This window comes from Xyrauchen texanus, chromosome 12, assembly GCF_025860055.1.
Source record: "Xyrauchen texanus isolate HMW12.3.18 chromosome 12, RBS_HiC_50CHRs, whole genome shotgun sequence".
NCBI classification, from domain to species: Eukaryota; Metazoa; Chordata; class Actinopteri; order Cypriniformes; family Catostomidae; genus Xyrauchen; species Xyrauchen texanus.
In genome coordinates this window covers 32819120-32841101 of record NC_068287.1, presented here as the reverse complement: position 1 = coordinate 32841101, position 21982 = coordinate 32819120, and the positions used below count along the sequence as shown (strand labels likewise).

Below are 21982 nucleotides of genomic sequence, written 5' to 3'. Positions count from 1 at the left end.
CTTTTAAAATGCTGCATCGCTATTATCCCTTGTAAAATGGCTCAAGAAGACCTGCATCATTTATTTTGGACTGGTCCCCACTCTTGCACTTTTTGGCAAGATATCTGTACATTTATCTCCCAATATATTGACTTTGAATTCTCACTTTCCTATGACAATGTATTGTTTTTTTTTTTTTGTTTTTTTACATACCCTTCTATCAAGGCAAATAATTTCTATATAATCAATTTGATGTTATTGCTGGCAAAATCACATATTCACAAATCTAAGTTCTCCAACCATAAACCTTCCTTTGCCATCTTTGAAAACAAAGTCAAACAGTACATTACAAAAATCATATATTCTAAAAACAGGAAAGCTATCAAGACCTTGCATCTATTTACCCTGTTTAACATCTTTCAGTGACTCCTCAATACTCGAAGACTGGACTGACATGTTAATCCCCCAATTATCCCTTGAGGCAAAGGGATAATTTTCAGAGGCAAAACCCTCTAGATCCAGCACTGGTACACTACATTGAATTCAGGCTTAAAAATTTAATATTTTCCTCAAGGATCAAGATGCTTTGAACGTGAAATGAATATTACCCAATCACATATTGGCAGTGTTTTTAACCAGCTTACAGTGTGAAAAAATAAATAAAAAAATTACCACCAAACGGTAACTACATGTTCATGAAAATTCCCATTTTTGTGCACATGTTCACATACAAATATATAAACCCACTCAATTTATTGTTTTTGTTGGTAAAAATATCACTGAGTTTGAAAATACAAAACTACCACACAATAAGGAATATTCAAAACAGGTTTAAATACTTGCACATCATTTTACAAGATTTTGGTGGGAAGAGGAATGGAATGTGGAAAGCTAATGAGGAATGGACAATAAATGCTGCAACTGCTCCATTCACAGACATACTGAATTTTGTGCAGGGTAAAAGTTGACCAAGGGAAAAAAGTATTTATTTAAAAAACAAGTCTATACAGGCATTTCCGATGCTTCTCCCAGACTGAAAGGTCAAAGGAAGTAGTCAGCCACAGGTTTCTTAGAAGGGAGGCCTCTGGTTTCCTGAGGAGCAGCTTCAAATATTATAAAATCCTTCTGGAGATGCTCATCAAGTTCCAAAATGGCTGCCACATTACCACACCTAAAGAAAATAAATAATACAAGTGTGAGGAAAATTCCTGAGGAGACAAGTCTGCATAATGTACTCCAATCATTCTTATGGACAAAATGTATGGGACTAAAGAATGGCAGGCACAAGAAACACACCTATAACAGTAGTTGGGAGCAGACCACACCGTCAACACGGTCTCATTGAAATGCCACTTGTAGCCCTCCATAACTAATTGATGAGCTCTACAGATCATGCGGATATCATTGGCAGCATTAAACTGAGCTACCACATCACTACCAAACAGATATCCAGCTCCCCTTGGACTCACACCCCACCCTGTGGTGTCTGGAGACAAGACAAAAAAGCAAAACTAATATTAGGTTTGCAAATACAACATATTTTGAAGACCTTTATAGTCCAAATGTTTGGATTTAAAGAATGGGCATGGAAGGCACTATGTCTCACCCTCTGGGTCAGACCATAAAAGGTCACACATGGGTCCATCGTGAGGAACTTCCTGTTTTCTGTCAATGGTTCTGATCTGGTCTAAAGTTTGAATGGATGGAGAAAGGCCACCATGCACACAGAATATCTGGGGCAAAGAATTGGGAAAAGATTAGGCTTACTGTCAATGGACTGTTTATGCCAAGTACAAAATATATATATTTTTTAAATACAAGTTTGAAAGTACAGAAAGTGGCTACTAAAAATAGAAGAGGACACACCTTGCCATCAACAATGGCCGAGAGGGACAGGTAGTCAAAAATTTCTGTGCAGTATCTCCAGACTGTAACAGAGCCATATTTTCTAAGACATTCGTCATAAAAGCCATAAACTTGAGTGATCTGCCGTGACTCATGATTCCCTCGGATCAGCGTAATCCGGTCAGGGTATCGAACCTGAAGTCATAAATATAAAGTAATGAGAATAAGTGCAGACCACGAGGTATGGAACAGGCTTAATGCAGCTATTACAAGATTAGTGTTCTCAGCTACATTTCCACTATCAGGCCAGTGCAATTCAGGGATATCAACTGGTCAGCAGGGAACAAAAGCCTCAGACTTCAAGATGAAAATCAATCTGCAATCCAACCATCGGGTGCAGCGTTGCCACACACCATTTCAGAAGCAAGAGTAGCTCAAGCCGAGGTATCAGACTCTGGAGACTAGCTAACACTCGAAATGGTGGAGACTGAAGCTGCCATTTGTTTGCTTATTTTAGGGTTTGCTTGTTGGACCATTACTCAGCAAAACTCTACCTTTGACATTGGCCCGCCTCAATCCCCAGTTAGCTTTCTTTGGCACGAGGGTAGTCGGGGGCCAAAGCTGCTTGGCCGTTGGCCCTGAGGAGCCATGATGAAGCCCCGGAAGTGACAGTGGGAACACAAATGCCCAAGCAAGCACTCATTTGGTCAGATAGTGGAAACGTGGCTATTGACTTCATATTTAGGGTGTTTAAAATTGTCTGGTTTTAAATATCTGTGCAAGATTTGCAAGTCAAAGTGCACCTTCAATGCTAGCAGCAAAATAAATGTTTCCACACTGTAAAACCCTCGGTCCACAAAGTCTCCCATGAAGAGGTAGTTTGTTTCTGGAACTTCACCCCCTACCTGCAGACACAGAAGATGATGATCAGAATCAAATAATAGTACAAGAGCACATGAAATGACAGCTTGATTTTTATTTTTTTTTTTGTGATTATACTGTCAATGGACAATGGTAATTATACAAAAACGCAATATTAAATGCAATATTATGTTAACGGGCTGCAGGATGCAAGCACATTCAGACAGCAAAACAGCAATGTCACAAAAAAGGACATATCCTCTGGTGCAGAGAAAAAGAAGAAAACAGAGGAAGAGGAAAAAACAGCACAATAAAGGTATGTTTAGTTGCTAGGCTAAGTTATGAGCTAACATTAGCTGGCTAGTTAGTTAACATAGCCTATGTAGCATATCTTCTTTTTTAGGAAAGTTTGATTAATCATCCGTAAATAGCATCTTAATATATTATTAGTACAACATATTACTTAGCAAGTTTTAGATTAAAGTTTTTGTCTTCTGTGTAATAATAACTTTCCTGGGTATATATTTTTGTAATAAAAATAAGCTTCTGTTCCATAAACTTTGTACTGATAACAACTTAACATTATTTACATTAGTCTACAATTTTGGGGTCTTTGCTATTATATTCCAATATCATTATGCCTCAATTAGCTAGTTATAGATTAAGAGTTGTTGTTTAGGTGTACAGATGGCTTGCTGCGGTGTATAATAATGTGTTGAGAAAATAACATATTTTGTCAAATATTCTGTCAAATATGTACTCTTATGAAACTTCCCTAGGAGCACTGTTGAAATATTTTGGACGTGGGGCACAGCCAACGCCACCTGCCCCAAGTTCCAGTGCTACAGCTGATGATGATTTTCAACAATCCCAGATCATTATATTTATATGGATAAACCATGCCTTTGTTTTTGACAGACAGTTGCATTACCTTCTAATTTGACATCTAACATGGCTAGCTTTTATTATTATTATTTTCATCAGGTCCATCCTCTGCATGTGAGGAGCACTTCCCAGCACGTGCATCCACTGATGTGGTCATCTATCCTGTCTGACTCAGAAAGGACTGATCTGGTAAGCAGAGTGCCACTGCCTATAAAGGAAAACTTCACATTCCCTGAAAAACCTGATGGCCAAAGCTTCCACTACACCTACAGAAAGTTAATTAATGGGGGAAAAATGTAAGTGGAGCTGCTCACTTATTCAAAAAGAAATGATACTGTCTACAGCTTCTGATGCAAATTGTTCTCTAGGAAGTGCACAAAACTGGTAACAGAGGATCAACAGAATTGGGTAAATATAGGTGTGCTACTGTTACATTTAAAACCGTAGAAGGGTAAAATAATGCCAGGCAGACATTGGAATGTTGTAAGCAACACAGCTACAACTAATACAATTGATAAGGGGGTGTTAGATTTATAGTGTGCGAATAATCAAGCATTGACAATATTCAATCATTTTGGCGGCACCGAAGGGCCCCCAAATCAAATTCTGCTTAGGGCCATAAAAGGCTTGGGCCGGCCCTGTACATGATTTATCTATGGTAAATCATGTATGCATTTCAAATTCAGTATCACCTAATGATACCTACCCTGAATAGCTCCTTTAGATCATAAAACTGTCCATGTATATCACCACAGACCTGAAAATGAAGAAAACAAGTGAAATGGGTTTCACAATGACATAATCCTGAGACATAGCAAAAAAACTTAAATAAAAATACTCACCGTAACTGGGGAATCAACCATCTGGACATTACTCTCTTCTATCAGGATCTCCCTATCATGTCAGACAAAGACATCCACAATAATTCAACTTCATTTTTTGAATCAACATTGACATTCATTTAAATGTGGGTTGTGCATAGCTTTACCGTAAAAATTTGCTAAATGAATAAAGCATGTATGGGATGAGATAACTGGTATCTACCAAGTGTCAGATGTTATCAGTAGTATTACCTTGCTTTGGCACATAGCGCCTTGACTTCATTTTCCTTGATAAGTTCACAGCGTCTGAGTTGCTCGATCTGTCTGTCCAAGTCAATGACGTCCCCCATGATGACACACATGCATACACTCTCAAAGAAACACTCCTCAATGTGAGGCTAATTAAAAAAAAATCCCTCTCGAGCCCTCTGATAGTCTCACAGAGACCATAAACAACACTATAAAGATGTGCACATCCTTAAACACACCGAGATGATCATGAGATGTTCAGAGATGAGAAAAGAACTGCAAAATAAAGAGAAATATAAACATCAAACAATCACATACATGCTTGAAAAATAACAAAACAAAAAAAGTGGTCATAAATAATACAAATAGAGCACTTTCTCTAAATGGTTTAGTGTTATGTTGAGGATTATATATATAAGTTATATAATTGTATTCTTATTATATATTTCTAAGGTCAAATATTTAGAAAAACGCTTAAAAAGGCAAAACATTTTCCCAGCAATATTCACTTCTGTAAATTTACAGCACGAATTAAATTCAGTTTTCACTTGAACTACAAACGAAATTTACAATTTAATTACAAAAGTTAGCATTTTATTTCTCCTACATTGCAATATCTGACTTCAAAAAAAAAAAAGAAAAGCGTACAGACAAAGCGGTTAGCGCGAATGCTAGTTAAACAGCGGGGTGTTTGCTTTATTTTTTTTTTAATGAGAGTACGTCTAAAATCAAGATTACATTTAAACTTTGAAATTTATTTGTAAATTAATTTAAAATACCTTGGGCTTTGGATGAGAATATATTGAGAATCAGTTTCATTTGAACATGTTAAATTGGAAAAGTTGCGTTTGTAAGAGTGAACAAACATCAAAAGCCCATAACAAGTGTTATAATCTTTCTTCAAAATAAAGGTTTTGATCACCTATTGTATACAATGACACATTTATTGTCTTTATTAATGAGAGCAAAAAGAATTTCATTTGAATTAAAACAAATCACAGAAAGCTCTGTTAGGATATATTAAGAATATTAAACTATTTTATAATTAATGAACAACATAGGTTTTGGCAGTGTGAACCTATGTTTAATGGTGAAAAACATATTATTGCATTTTTTGTAATGTGAACGTATGCTTCACAGTTTATTTAATTTGGATATTTAAAATTTGTGTTGAAAAGTTTTTTTTAAGTAAAATATGTGTAAGGTAATTAAATGTTAGGGTAGTAGCTTTTTATTTAATTTTTTTACACGTACGTTTAGTTAATTTACGGTTTATTTTTGTGTCAATCCTCCACCAAAATGAATGTTATTATTTTGAAATCTAATGTCGTTTGAAAACGCGATTTTTCCTGTTTCTGAATGTATGACGACACGAGCTTTGATTGGTGGAGCCGGCGCGGTGAAAGACATCCATGATATTTGGCGCCATTTGTCTAAATGCTACATTTTTTATAGAATATGGGCTCTAACAGGTAGCTTCAAAAGTACTATTGATTCTCTGGATAACATTTTCACGAAAACGGGTTTGTTAATTCTTAATATCACTTTTTTTTATGTGTACTTTTTGCCAGTTTTTTCATTTGTGTCGTTTGGGAAATGTGTAGTTAGAAAGGCTTTGTTTTTACTGAACTCACTGTTGTATTCAGATAGCTTTTAATGCAATTTCCAACTGTAATTTTGGAGTATGTATCAACGTATCACTAAAGGAAGGAAAAGAACCGGTGAGTGTCTGCGTGTTTGTGCTTTATCGATATAAACATAATTGACAGGTTAACATTCTAATGTCTGGTAGTTCGGGTACAGTAATATAACTTATTGACAGATTATGTGTTTTTATAGAGTTTATTCATACTGTAAATGTAACTTAGCCTTATTCAAACACATGCTGTAAAACGTAAAAATTGTCGGCTTGAAGAAATGTTTACGTATTTTTGTTTAAAACTGTTGAATGCATACAGGTTTTTAGTTTGGAGGCAAATCAACAATGGCTGGGGCTGTTGCTATGGCAGCTGTCATGGAGGATTTTGAGGGTCAGGTATGTGTTCTGATCTTGTTCTGTATGATTTTCTTCTGTTGAATAAAAAAGGAGATGTTAAGCAGAATGTTAAAGAGATTGATGAACATTATCTCAATATTTACTCACGCTCATGCCATCCCAGATGTGTATGACTTTCTTCTGCAGAACACAAAGATTTTTAGTAGAATAGCTCTGTAGGTCCATACAATGCAAGTGAATTGTGACAAAAACTCCAAAAGCTCCACAAAGTTGATAAAGTCAGCATATAATTAATACATAAGACTCCAGTGGTTTAGTCAATGTCTTCTGTTTTTTGGTGAGAACAGACCAAATATAACTATATAAACAAATATTAAAAAAAAACATCTGTACATCTTGACAGCAGTCTCCTTGGCAATCATAATTTCAAGCTCGATTACACTTCCTACCACTTGAAGCATGCCCAGAACACCAGATGGCGCTATAGGAAGTGTAATCGAGCTTGAAATCCTGATCGCTAAGGAGACTGCAGATGCCAAGGTGTACATGGAAAAATGAGTTTTACTTTGTTCTGTTTTCACCCAAAACCCACTGGATCGCTTAAGAATAAATTGATAAAACCAGCATTTTGTGCTGACTTTATCTCCTTTTTGGAGTTCTGGTCTCCATTCAATTGCATTGTGTGGACCAACATAGCTGATATATTCTTCAAAAAGCAGAAGAAAGTCATAAATATCTGGGATGACATGAGGGTTAGTAAATGATAACAGCTGTTTTTGAGTGAATAACCCCTTAAAGGAATAGATCACCCCAAAATGAAAATTTGCTGATAATTTACTCACCCTCAGGTCATCCAAGATGTATCGGAGTTTCTTTCTTCATCAAAACAGAATTTAAGATTTTTAGGATTTCATTTCAGGCCTCCTCCTTTAAACAATGCAAGTGAATGTACTCCAGATTGTTCAAAATGCATATTTAGGGTGCATCAAATTAATCCACACAACTCCAGTCGACAAATAAATTCCTTCTTAACCCAAACGATTTATTTATTTTTAGAAACAAAACAATACTTGTATACTTTTTAACTACAAATGTAAAAAAAAAAAACATTCACTTGCATTGTTTAAAGGAGGAGTTCTGAAATGAAATCCTAAAAATCTTAAATTCTGTTTTGATGAAGAAAAAAACTCGGATACATCTTGGATGGCCTGAAGGTGAGTAAATTAGCAGCAAATTTTGATTGTTGGGTGAACTATTCCATAACTTAAGTTTCTGTGCCTCTAGCCTTGCAAGAAATTGAGGAAGGATGCAGATGCACCACCTGTCAGGACTATTACTAATTACTTTATGCCCAAGCAAGTGGAAAAACCATTCTCCCCACCGCGGTCAAACAACATTATGGACTACTTTAAGAGGGCCTTGCCTGCACAAGAAATACAAATCTCTCCAGTAATTAAAGAGAACTCCCCGCAATCTTCAGAGCAAGTTAGAAGCCCTGAAATACCGAAATACCGCAAATCTGAAAGGGCACAGGGTCAGAAGCGAACAAGGAAGCGCAAGGAATACAAGAAGATCAAAAAGGAGGATGCACATGAGGCCACAGATGATGTTGTCTTGATCGAGAACCCCAGTGAATCACCTGTGAAGGAAAGAGCCATCTCCTCTACCAATGGTAATGATACTTCTGCCCTTCTGGCTCAAACAAGTCATGATGTCTCTTCCGATAAGGAATCTGGTGGGAGGAAAAAAGCCACAGAACCTGATTCAAATGCCATGAAGCTTAAGAATTCAGTGGAAAGTTCTGCACCAAATAGTCCTGTAGAGGACAAGAGTAAGAGCAAGAAATCTTCTGTTAGGAGAAACAGAAAAGCAAAAGGTAGTTGTGAAGAGACTAAGTGGAGTGCCAGTGATGCTCAAACGTCTGAACAGCCGATTTGTGAAACTAAACCAGAGAGCAGTGCAGAGAAGTCGCCCATGCAGAGTAGCAGCACCATCAAAATATCATTTAAAGACTTCCTGCAGAATCATAGCCAAGAGCAGGTTTTAGGTAATGCCATTCCAAAGTCTGACAGCATTTTTCATGGCACTGTAAGTGAAGGCAACACCTGTAATGATCAGAGAGTCTCTGCTGTTGGTCCTGTGCAGGTGTCGCCCCGAACTCTCACGATCCAAGCGGAGGTGCATCCCATTTCTCCTGATCATGAGTCAGTCAAGGATTCCAAAGAGTTGAAAGTTGCATCTATTTTTAGTAGAAATAGAAAAAGTCAAATAAAAGAAGACAAGACTTTGTCTGAATTTAAACCAGACATATTTCCTGACCACAAATGGAAATCTAATGTTGTTCTTCTGGAGGAAGATTTGGAACTTGATGTGATGGAGTCCAGCCCCATGCTTAAAAGCACAGAGGCAGAAAGAAAGCAGTTTATGAATGCCTTCAAGCAGCCTAGCCTTGATGGATTGAAAAGCAAAACCAACAAGGGTCAGAACAAGCAGAACCAGGTTCAAGAGCAAGTTCCTGAGGCAGTAGACAAGGAAGATGTAGAACAATCTATTGAGAAAAAAACAGAAGTGACCAGCTCTGAGCAGAATGAAGAACAGAAAAGCAGTACTGGTGGGGGAAAAAAGCGAGTTAGGAAGCCTGGGATGAAGGTACTAGCAAAGACAGTCGAAGATGCACCTGTTCCAACTCCAAAACCCAAGGAACTTCCTATGGAAATGGAGGTTGACAAAAAAAGTAGCCCAGCTGATGATGATGACAGCAAACAGACTGTAAGAGGGCTTAGGAGGTCAACCCGAGAGCTTTCACGTAGACAGTCAGCCGCTGTGCTCGAAACGGATGCCACGTCACAGAAGAAAGGGAAAAAAGAGAACAAGGTAAAAGATGATGTGACCCAAAACACGCCCTCCTTGGCCTCCACCCCAAAGGTTCACAGGCCCAAAAGGGGCATTTATAGAGCTGAAATGGTCAGCCCACTAGACACGAAAGGCAGCCCTATCAGGTAAAATCAACTTTTTTAACATTCCATAATCTTTTAATCATTTTTGTGTTTTATTATCTTTTAATCCACTTATTATCTACCAGGATGCGAATTACCAGAGTATTTCCATCATCTGCCATAAAAGCTGGAGATTTTGAAATATCAAGTCCTCTCGCCACAAAGGTAACTAACACTTCTGAAGGTTTTTGTGGCGATGAGAATAATTTCTTATGTAATTTGCAGATATTACTGATTTAAGATTACACACAAAAATCTCTTTGTTAGGAATTAAATGCATGTAAAAAAAGAAAACGAGCTAGAAAGCTGGTGCAGAAAGCCAAAGCTTTTCAGCAAAGTAAAAAGGACTCTACTAAGGTGAAGGAAACTCCACGACGCTCCTCAAGAAGCAAAGAATCAATCATTAATTACTGTGAGGATGAGGTATGATAGTGAATGCGTTTTGCTAAGAACTCTGTAAATTTTACATTTACAAGAACTGCTGCTAATAATTTCACAAGTTATTTTCTCATTTGTATATATTTTTTGTTGATCCTTCCCTTTAGGAATCAGTAGTGTTTTTGGACCAGAGTAAAAGCACTCCAGTCACTTCACAGGAAAGCGGCAAAAAAATGAAAAGGCTTCGCAGTTTAAATGAGGTTTTGGGGAAAGTTACAGCTCAAAACAAAGAATCCAATACACCTGCAGGTAAATTACTCCTATAAAAAAAAACTAAAAATATATGAAAAATTAAAGCTGATGTGTGTAACTTTTTCGGTGTTAAAATTCTCTCTCCTATCTAAGCTTAATATGCAGAGACAAATTTAAGAACGCCATTCGTAGGTTCATTTTCTCGAAAACTGTAAATACTGCCTCTGTGGTGCTATAAAGATTCACCTGTATATTTTCAGTGGCCTGATGAGCCCTACACAAAAACATTGACTCAACCAATGCTGTGAGTTGGGGACGGGACTATCTGATCTTTTAATTTATTATTATTATTATCATCCCCTTTTCTCCCCAATTTGGCATGCCTAATTCTCTGTGCTTACTAGGTCCTCATGGTGGTGTGGTTACTCACCTCAATACAGGTGGCGGAGGACAAGCCTTAGTTGCCTCCGCTTCTGAGACCTTCTATCCATGCATCTTTTCACATGGTTCAATGTGCATGACACTGCGGAGACTCGCAGCATGTGGAGGCTCATGCTATTCTCCGCGGTCCACACACAACTTCCCACATGCCCCATTGAGAGCAAGAACCACTAATCATGACCACGAGGAGGTTGCCCCATGTGACTACCCTCCCTAGCAACCGGCCAATTTGGTTGCTTATGAGACCTGGCTGTAGTCACTCGGCACACCCTAGATTCAAACTCACGACTCCAAGGATGGTAGTCAGTGTCAATACTTGCTGAGCTACCCAGATCTTTTGACTAAAACTGCAAAGGTCTGAGATAAATAGCAGCTTCAATTGGCCAAGAACCACCCAGTTAGACAGGAAAAGCCCTCTAACTGACATGTAAAGCGATCAATCACAGTTGGTTTAGTCGTCATGTGGCGTTTAGTGGCAGAGGTATATCATTCCATAATAAAAGACCGTCATTGGGAAAGATATCATTTATATAATTGCGTGCAAGTCCCCATGAGCAATTAGACAGAAAACACATGGGAAATTGAAGCACAGAAAACCTCTCCACTGACAGTCAATGTAAACAAAACAGAATATGCAGCTGTGCTCATGGATATACACTTAACTTTCTGCTACATGCCTTAAACGAAATTCTGAATATCTTTAAATTATTTGATGGGACTAACCTGGCAAACTCAAACAAATCCGGCGATTGTTTCATCCTCAAAACGCTCATTGTATCAATGCAGATCCTTGTGAACGCGATTCTGTTTCCAGGTGGACTGAAGTCCTGTGTGCTTCTACTCATGAAAGTTCCATCAAACCAGCCAATAAGATTTACGCTGAGTGGTGCAAGAAAGCGTTTTGCAATTTTGTGTGGTATGTGCATCAGAAAACAATTATGTTCAGATGATGTTGCTAGTGAGAAATTACACACTTCAGCTTGAAAAAAAATAAATCAACATCTGGTTTCCCCCTCCTCTTTTTTTGGAAGGTTTCATTTTTTTTTAATAGATTCCTATTTACTTTTGCAGCTTCTAAACTGGCTCCTCTGTTTGTTGAGAAAAAAGCACAAAGACCATCAGGTGTCATCTCCATCTTTGACGACAGCAGGTATTCCAATATTAATTTCAAAATAATTGTACGGACATGATCTCTTTTAATTCTCTGATTTTCACTATGTATTGTAAAAATTCTAACAAACACCTTGACCGCAAACTGTCCCATTTCAGTCAAGAGGCATCAGAGAATTCTCAAGATAATGAACAGTTCAGAGCAAAGAGAGAGTTTCTAAAGAGTGGGCTTCCAGATACCTTTAAAAAACAGATAGCAAAGACAGCAGCTAGCCGAGAGGCTTACAGTCAAGCTTGTGCTTTATTCCAGACAGTGGTGCATATCCAACAAAGGGCATCAGGTAAGTTAGCATGTTTCATTCATTTTCTTTTTGGAGGACAATGTTTATTTGTCCATGGGGGAATGAGTGTGCTAATTTCTCTCCCTTTCTTTGCCAGATTGTTCAATCTGGAACCTCCAGTGGCCTTTAAATCCCTTCCTAATTTGGTTAAAGGAGTCCTATAATTTACCATCTGTACCACTGATGATTTTGGAGAGGTCTTTTGGTCATACTACAGTTGCTACTAAGAGAACATTTTCACAGCGGGTTGGTAGTCTTTAGTTATTTATTTTGATGACATTTAGTAAACATAAAGAGATAGTTCACCCAAAAATGAAACTTCTGTTATTATTTTGTCTCCCTCGTGTTGTTTCAAACCTGTATGCTTCTCTTTCTTCCACTGAACACAAAAGGTGATCTCTGGCAACATTTTACCCTCAGTCACCATTTACTTTCATTGCATCTTTTTCTTTTTTATTTCTTTCATAAAAGGAAAGTGAATGGTGACTGATACCAACATCTCCTTTTGACAGAGGTTTCATTTTTGGGTGAACCATCCCTTTAAATGTTTCTTGTGAATGTATGTGTTTTTAAAGGTGAGGTTTTCATTGATTTATTATGAGTGAGTGACAGTGATATAAAATTCTCCATCCATTTTACCTAAGAAAGGTAACTTTTCTTTTACATCAAGGTTTCTTGCTGTCGGATAGAGATTTCTGAACCTGTCAGACAGCATCTTTTGGAGGAGATCAGAAGCTCAAATCCATCTTTCCCTCACCAAAGATTCTTCGCACTTTTCATTAAGAGATGCAAAGACTACGTCCTCCAGTCCTCTGCCTCAGGTGACTATAAAATACAATAAATCACATTATTGAAATTTGTTCATAGCCTCAAGAGATGAACATACTGTAAGTCAAAAGGATTAACTTTTTTTTTTTGTGTGTGTGTTTACTGTATTTATTGGGTTCTACATAGAACCTGAAGGTGAGTCTAAAACATTCTGCCCTTCTGGATCATCGGAATCAGGCATCGGAAGGAAACGGAAGCGTGCGGATGAAGGGGAACGAACTAACAAAGTGGGGAAAAAAACAAAGTCCAGTCACATAGAAGGGGAGGTCATATTGATTGAAGGAAGTCCACCATCAGGGAAGTCAGGGGGTCTGGCAGCACAGGATGTCACTGAAAATAAGACTTTTGGGAGAAGTCGAAGAGGTCGATCAAAGAGACAAAAGCAGAAAGAAAAGCCCAAACCTGCAGAGGTGACCTCCCCTGTGGGGAACCAGAGTGACTCTCTCATTACATTGGATTCTCCTGTGCCAGGAGCTACAGGCACAGAAGGTGAGAAAAAAAAATAAACAATGAGGCAGGTCTTGTACAATAATGAATCTATGTAAAGTGTGAATAGTTGTCTTCCTATCAAAGACAACTTTAACTCTTTTAAAACATGTAAGGGCTTGCGTGTGTTTCTTAAATTTACTTAACTGTTTGATGGTTTTAATGTAGTTGTTTATTCTCTCTCTTGTAGATGGAGTGAAGGAGGATGTGCTTTGGTCAGAGAAATATCAGCCACAGCATTCCGATGATTTAATTGGAAATTTGGAATCTGTTCAGAGGCTTCACAGGTCTTCCCTTTTAATTGAATTATTATTAGCCTGGAAAGTGTAATCCAAGATTCCGAATCATTAGGCCTGTTGCAATTAATTAAAATTATTAAATTGCGTCTGATCGCGGTCATTTGATCTAAAAGCCGTTATTTGGGATAACTGTGTTTTTTTGTGCACTTTAAATTCCAATCACATTTACATTTATGCATTTGGCAATCACATTTTACCATCCAAATAAGGGAATGAACCGCCTGTTTGTATCTCACGTAATTGTACTCCGACCATTACTGTGCCATGAAGAGCATGTGAAGATTATTTGCTTCTGAACCAGGATTGAAGTGCTGTGATGCACGTGTTGTCTGCGGAGGTTGGTGCAAAACTCCCACAAAAATATAAACGAGGATTTTAGTGACCGCAAAGCAGTCCGGTTTCAATTGAATTTAACAATTGTGTAATGGCAAATGATATTTGTCATTGTGGGTTAATTACATGCAGTGCTAATGACGAGCAGTAACACAAAGGAGCCCTGTGTCACTTCCAAGATGATAGAACAAAGAAATACAGAATATCAAAGGTCTTTCTTCATGTGAAATAAGGGCTCGTGGTTTTAATTGGAGAGCCTATAAGTAAATTGTGAAAGTGAAGAATTTTGGATATAAATATTTTGCTAATGTATGCTTTTGTAAAATATAATATTATAGCTATTCAGGTTGGCTTAGTTCCAACAACAACAGTGTAAATGCAAAATTGACTATTGATTTAAAATATTGTTTTTATTGTCATTCTTATGTTTTTAAAGCCTTAAAGGAAATCATGTAAAAGTTAAATATGAATACATATCATCTTAAGGTTTATGAAGCACACATACACCTATGACAAATGTTTGATATTTGTGTGACAATTAATCATCTTAATCATGAAAGCCCTAAAACAAATATCATAATCATCATAATAATTTGTTTGACAATGAATTTTCAGCCAAATTTTATAATCGTGATATCCCTAGGAATCATCTTATTTCCTAACTGACATGTCAATTTATTCAGTTTTTCTTGTATTTATTGGTAATTATTTTGATTACTGTTAGCTGGCTGAAAGAGTGGAAACTCAGAACTGATCGGGAGGAGAAAAGGAAACAGCTGGAAAAGAAGCAAGAGGAGGACAGTAATGGTATTTAAAGCTTGCACACAGAGGCTCAAGTACACAGAACCTGCTGTTCTGTCTGGCATATTCACAACTCCGAAGTCCTAATTGTCTTATTTGTATATCTATGCAGACTCTTGGCTTATGGGTAATGGTGGCGTGGGACTGGAGGATATGGAAGATCTTCTGTGTAACACACTGCTTATCACTGGACCTACTGGGGTGGGGAAAACTGCTGCAGTGTATGCCTGTGCTCAGGAACTGGGTTTCAAGGTCTAGTTCATTTGTCAATTCATATCCATATTTTAGCCTGTTTATAAAATGGGTATGATGTCTGTTGTAAGATGTACACCGTATGTCTTGAATGCACTCGTCTTGTTATCTCTGAAAGAAAGGGTGTTCTTCTGAAAGAGAAATGTTGCAACCCAGCCTGTTGGTTTTCTCCCTCAAGGTATTTGAAGTGAACTCTTCTTCACAAAGAAGTGGTCGTCAGATCTTATCCCAGCTGAAAGAAGCCACTCAATCCCACCAAGTGGACATTCAGGGTATTAATGCCCACAAACCGTCCTACTTCAGCAATTATAGCAGCACCAATTCCAACACTAGGCCTGGAAACTCTCCCAGTATGTGCACATCCCACTGTTAATTCTCTAACAAATGTTCCTCTATCATGATTTCTCATTATATATTCCTCTTATCGCAGGAAAGGTGAACTCTCCCAGAAAGCCTCCTCAGTCTCCTCAAAGTGCTCCGTCTAGGCGAGGAGGCTTGGCTCCTACATCTCTGACCAGTTTCTTCAAAGCAGGTGGAAGGGCTACAGGCAATGAAGCAAGCAATCAAGACAAGAAAGCACAGCCTGGTAACAAATCAAAAACCACTGATCTTAGTGAATCATCATCATCATCAAACATGAATATTGAAGTTATTTTTAATTTTATCCTGCAGACAGCCTTATTTTGGAAATGTTTTAAAGGTTAATGTATCTGAGCTTCCTCAATTTTTGTTGCTTTCATTCTTTTTTGAAAGCTTGTCCAAAGAAGTCTGCTAAGTCAAAGGAGACTGACAGCAAAAGCAAAGAGTGTCCCAGTGGAACACCAGCAGGGATCTCCACTGAAGATCAGGGCAAGAGAACCGCAACATCCCTCATCTTATTTGAGGAGGTGGATGTCATATTTGATGATGACACTGGGTTCCTGGCTGCAGTAAAAACCTTCATGACCACAACCAAGAGACCAGTGATACTTACAACTAGTGGTAAGTAGAATTAGAAAGTCCATAAAATTTAGTTTGTAATGAATTAATTGGTCATCATAGGACCTTTTTCTTGCAGATCCTATCTTCTTTGCTACATTTGACGGGTGCTTTGAGGAAATCCATTTTAAAGCTCCTTCAGTGGTAAGGACCCACATTTGTTTTCTTTTTCCTTTTGAAAAGACCATGTATCCATTAAGTTGATATGTGCTTCCTAGCTGTGGTAGTCAAAGCTTTGGGATCTTTCAGGCAGATGTGTCCAGTTACCTACAGCTGCTGTGTCTGGCCGAAAACTTGAGGACAGACATTAAAGATGTGTCCTCACTGCTGGAATGGAACAGATGTGATATTCGTCAGAGCCTCCTGCACCTGCAGTTCTGGGCCTGCAGTGGTGGTGGACAGCAGGTGCAAAGGCCTCTACCTTCCTCAGGTAACATATTTTACAGATTCAGAAAAGAGATGCTAATAGCTGTATGGCATCATATGTAAATATGTATAATGTGAAACACTTCGTTTTACCCCATAGTGCTCAAAAGTGAGGTTAAGTCTGTCAAAGATGAGTATAGTTTACCACCCTGCCACACTGCTTGCACAGAGAGTTTGCTGGGGATCCTGAATGTGCAAACGGAAAACATTGCTGATTCTCTGCTGAAAGTGAGTGGTTTTTCATCCCTAAAACATATAAAAAAGGTCATAGTTAGAACATTTTAAGACCTGTAGCTCATTTTATTTTCTTCTGAAACAAGGGCTAAAATTGGTACATTGTTGCATTTTCTTGGTTCAGTTCACTTTCACAAGACAACATTACAAAATGACCAAAACTGTGTCAATAAAACTCACATGTGAGCAAACTGTCCCCTTATTGGTCACAATGTTTGCACGCTGTTCCAAGATTTAGCGCATCCATTGATATACCGATTAAATTGAAATACCTGTAAAGATTTTGTCAACCGTTACAAGCTATTTTTTTATCATTTTTATTATTATAAATCATTTAGCTTTCTTATTTATTTTATTTTCAAAAGCGAGACTTTTTTTTTTTTACACATACTTCAATTAAAAAAAAATGGTTTCAAGTTTAAATTATAATTAAGCATTTGTGCAAACAAAAAAAAAAACCTTCTGTTTTCAGTCCTTTTAAGGGTCGTTGTAACTGATAATCTCATACCGTTGCAATCCTAAAACACACACAGCAGAGTGAAGCCGCTTAATGTTTTTATCTGTTTATCTGACGCCATCCTCCCTGTGTTCTGCCGCTATCTGAAAGAGAGAATCGATCACACAGCTTTATAAAACGACTCTTATATTAACCTGATGATACGCAATTCTCAAATTCTCAAAACAAATTCTCCAAATGAGCCAGGTGTTGAAATGCCATTTAGAGTTTCCACTGAATTATCAGGGAATTTTAAATGTGTTATTTGTCCAGATTTTGAGTAGTGAGGTAAATTCTCAAAAGTTGCGAAAATTGACTTATATAGTGAATAGAACTGCTTCTATTTTTTTCTCTACTCTAAAATATGTCATCAGTTACATTTTGCTCTGTGCGTGCTTTTGTAAAGACAGCCAGGATGATGACATCAGTCTTTCCACTGAGAGTAATGGCCTTCAGATCTCAGGAATTTTTTTTATCTTGTTTGAGGCATTTGTACACTAAAAGGTATAATAATTTTAAATCATTTAATTTCAAGCATTTCAAATGATTCCCATTTCTTAGCATGAGTCTTCAGTACTAGAGAGCATGAGGTGCTGGGATCTTCTCTCAGAGGTCCAGAGAAGGGGAGTAGATCTTCTCTACACCAATATGGAGAGTTTACTCCCTCTGCCCACTCAACCGTTATCGCTGTCAACCCTCAAATCACAAGCACCACCAAATCCACCAACCAAACCTGAGCAAGTATCTCAGGATGTGAGTTTAAAAGTTTTGAAAGAGCCCTCTGATGACGGAAGTCCTCTTAAAGTGTCTTCCAGAATGAGGGGGAAGAAGAAGCTTGTCATGGCCAATAAAAAATGTTTCCAGTCTGACTCCGAGTCGGAGGATGAGTTCCTCTCACTGCCCAAGCCTGACAATGCTCCTGTTCAAAGAACTAATGCAGAACTATCAGATCAGTCTGTGAAGGAGTCTGATGTTTCTCAAGCTGCACCCCTAAAATTGAGGTGCGCTGTGTTAACTGAAGCTGATAAAAAGAAGAGTGTGCCAGTATTGCAGTGCTTGAGCAGTTTAGCAGAGTATATGGACCATATTTCTTTCCTGGACTCATCAATGCACTACCAGCCCTCACAGACTGAGGGTTCCTGCAGACCTAACGACTTTGTCTGGACTGGTGCAGAAGTCAAGAGTGGGATGACCGATGAGCTTCGTTTACAGTGGGACAGCCCGATAAATGGGGTCAGTGCAGAGGAAATCCACTCTGCACTGGGACATTTAAGTTTTAGGAAGTGCAGGGCTGCGATCACTGAGGCCTGGGGAAAAGCTCAGGAACTGGAGGAGGACATTCGAAGAAAGGCAGAGGAGGAGCTCACCCTCCCTGTGGCTCTACACAGACAAGGTTTCAGTCTCACTCAAACTATGCCCTGTGAATCAAGGTGAGAATTCAGCTTCTATGGAGCTTATTGTTTTTCATTGAAAACTAATATATATATATATAAAATCCAGTCTGTCTTGGCATTACATTGACATCATAATAACCTGTAAGACCATTGATGCAAGGCATACTATAATGTGAGAAGGTATTATCTTGTGTTTTACAGGGTAATTGAGAGGAGAAGTGAGGTGATTAAGTCAGTGCTCTCCAGCAGGTTGGCTGGAACACTGGGAAACCGGGCAGCAGCAGCTCTGGACTACCTCCCCTCTCTACGTAACATCTGTAGGTCAGAGAGACTGAAGGAGCAGGGAAAGATCAAACGCAGGTGAGTATCAGCCAAATCAAAGGCCATCCAAAGTATAGATTTTTTTAACGTATTAAGTGCTTATTAGAATGTTATGTTAATGCTCATACATTTTCTGTGACATTAGTGAATGCAGAATGATACATTTAAACGATTTACCTTTCATTTTTTAAATTAGGTCTATTTCTGCTTTATTATGGCAGATATCTGTTTCTCATTCGGAATCTAATTCCTGATTTGTCCACTAGGTGGGGCGCTAATGAGAAGTCAGGAATTTGTTCCGAATTTTTATGCCACATGCATCTGTAAATTACAGCAAAAAAACATGTATCAATTTGGGAATATTATTTAAGGTTTTTCCCCCTCAGTTTTTTGGCATCAGGGAACTTCATAACTTGTTAAGAACTAGCCAAACTTGCATCTAAAATCAAAAGGCATTAAAGGGATAGTTCATCCAAAAATGTTTATTCTCTCATCATTTACTTACTTACTTACTTCTGCAGAACACAAACAAAGATTTTTTTTAAATATTTCAGCTCTGTATGTCCATACAATGCAAGTGAATGGTGACCAGAACTCCAAAAGCTCCAAAGAGGAGATAAAGTTAGCAAAAAAGTAATCCATAAGACTCCAGTGGTTTAATCAATCTCTTTTGAAGCAATCCACCTGGTTTTGTGTGAGAACAGACCAAAATGTAACTTTATTTTTTTTTTACTGTACATCATGGCAGAGGTCTGTTTCTCAATAGGAATCTCATTCCAGATTTGTCCACTTGGTGGGGCACTAAAAAGAAGTCAGGAATTCAGATTTGTATGCTACGTGATTCTATAAATTACAGAAAAGACCATGTATCAATTTGGTAATATTATTTTATAAAAAAAACACCTTGGTTTATGTTGGCATCGGGGAATTTGCTAATTTTCATAACCTGTAAAGAACAAGCCACACCTGGATCTAAAATGAATAGGCATAAATCTGGTTTCACTCCACTGAAATTACAAATACATTTTCATTTTAAAAATGTACCATTGTCACCTTACCGTATACCTTCATTATTCTCGTCTTTTCACTTTTGAATTTAATCCAACAGTTTTTGGTGCACATAAAGCACTATAACAAACTTAACTTCTTTTTTTCCCCATTTATAACATTAACTGCTTATACAAATAGGTGTGCATCCATCAACCTAAGACGCATTGCAACATGCTTATAAACTTGTTGCTTGTTAAAACAGATATTTAAGGCTTTGAATCATGCTTGTATGTTTCCTTTTTTTGCAAAAGTAACATGAAATGGTCATTAGTCAGGGGCACTTCTTTGACCACCCTGATTCTGTTTTTGTAGACCTGCAAAGTTTCAATTTTCAGTCTGTGAATATATTTAACACAGTGGTTAAAACTACAATATGTCTCATAACCATTGTGGACCTGCACCCTAACACCTCTTAGACAACACACCCATGTTTATGAACTGAGGCCCCCACTCTAGAAATATCTATAGTCTACCCTTTGTTAGACTCTCTGTACAAGTGAGTTCACTTCCAGTTATTCAGATGCCACACAGATGTTGAATAGTGAAAAGGGATACACCCTTTGCACAGTGGGTAGATTTCAATAGTTATTACTCAAAGCATTTACAGCAGGCAAAATAGTTAAACAAAACTGTCAACACCACTGGTTCATAAAGTTTAAACCACATTATTGATGGCTCAAGATGCTAACCACAGCTTTTTTTCTAAATGTGCATCTCTAAAATTTGCCAAAAATGTGTTCTTATGCCTTGCAATAAATAAAATGCAGGATGTTTAATGCTGAATCTCTTTCCTGATGCTTATTATTTGATGAGCTGTCAAGAAAGTGTGAATATTAAACTTTGTTATGGTGCATGCATGGCACTATAAACAAAATGCAATGGAGGAACAGGATGTGGGTTTTGCAAAGCTCAAATATAGCATAAGGTCATAAATGACTAAGTGGCATTTTGTTCCTTTATAAATATTCTTATCCACACATATGACTGTTGTACTGTTTCAAAGCAGCATTTAGCCAGCATTTGTGCTGTGGACATGTCAATGCTCACTGTTCTCTCATGTTATCACGTTGACTTGACTTGTGGTGCTAAAAACATACTCAATGATAATTTTATGTTAAATGTGGAACTTTGTGTCCTTTTTTTCCTTTTCAGATTCCTGCACTATTTGGATGGCATACACTTCACTCTCCCCAAAAGCACGGTGGAGTTTCTAGCTTCAGAGTTCCCATAAATAACATCTTTAGGCAGCCACTTAAGTGCTGCTGGTAAATATGCATTTGTACAGTAATATATATACTTGGATAAGGAGTGTGGTTTTATGTTGTCTTGTGTACAGGACTTATTTGTATTGATGTTTTAAATTAGCATTTGCGCATTATGAAGATCAGTATGTATCAGTATTTTCTAAATGCTTTATCAAGTAATAAATTTGGATTTGCTATTTGCAAGCAAACAAGTTTTTTTTTTTTTGGCATTGTATGTAAATTACAAGAACACTGTAAATGTGATGGTGCTGTAAGAATTTGTGTACAAATATGATTTTACCTGGTTGCCCGGTTTGTTTATTGAATCATTTATGTGGTCAAGGCATGGAACTCAGGCATTAGATGTTTTTTCTCATGAAATTTCTGTTTTCACTTCCACAGTGAAACCATCCCCTAAAAGTTTTAATCCACTTGGAATCCAAGACAACAAATGTGTACCTGTCTTTTTTATTTTTGATTGTTGTTTTAGTTTTTACCAGTAAAAAGCCAATGATTGTTGATCTTGATTATAAACCACAAGTACAATGTGATTTATGACAGTTGACATTTTGGAAGAATAACTGACTGAAATTGATAAAATTACTGGCTTACTGGACAGACTCTTGTCTGGCATGATTTAAATGATAGCAGTTGTTACTGCCTCAAAGGGATATTCTGGGTTCAGT

The 21982-nt window shown here is 37.6% G+C and overlaps 2 protein-coding genes across 2 annotated transcripts; one reads left to right on the top strand and one right to left on the bottom strand.

The window, feature by feature from the left end:
- Positions 1-607: 607 nt before the first annotated feature.
- LOC127652761 (serine/threonine-protein phosphatase 4 catalytic subunit B-like) lies at positions 608-5531 on the bottom strand. The gene is made up of 9 exons (XM_052139114.1): positions 5420-5531; positions 4644-4916; positions 4413-4464; positions 4277-4327; positions 2628-2729; positions 1846-2019; positions 1586-1712; positions 1276-1465; positions 608-1150 (listed from the first exon to the last, which is right to left on the bottom strand). Exons 2-9 carry the CDS (start codon positions 4751-4753, stop codon positions 1021-1023), a joined length of 936 nt encoding a protein of 311 aa, XP_051995074.1. The 5' UTR covers positions 4754-4916; positions 5420-5531; the 3' UTR covers positions 608-1020.
- A 686-nt stretch (positions 5532-6217) lies between these two features.
- LOC127653393 (ATPase family AAA domain-containing protein 5-like) lies at positions 6218-21910 on the top strand. The gene is made up of 23 exons (XM_052140067.1): positions 6218-6361; positions 6599-6675; positions 7921-9635; positions 9719-9797; positions 9900-10055; positions 10178-10319; positions 11775-11853; positions 11973-12154; positions 12252-12400; positions 12825-12975; positions 13109-13471; positions 13659-13755; positions 14825-14907; positions 15014-15153; positions 15332-15503; positions 15584-15739; positions 15907-16134; positions 16211-16275; positions 16381-16561; positions 16658-16785; positions 17849-18717; positions 18883-19041; positions 21205-21910. The coding sequence occupies exons 2-23, from the start codon at positions 6625-6627 to the stop codon at positions 21281-21283; spliced, it is 5424 nt and encodes a 1807-aa protein (XP_051996027.1). The 5' UTR covers positions 6218-6361; positions 6599-6624; the 3' UTR covers positions 21284-21910.
- Positions 21911-21982: the final 72 nt, after the last annotated feature.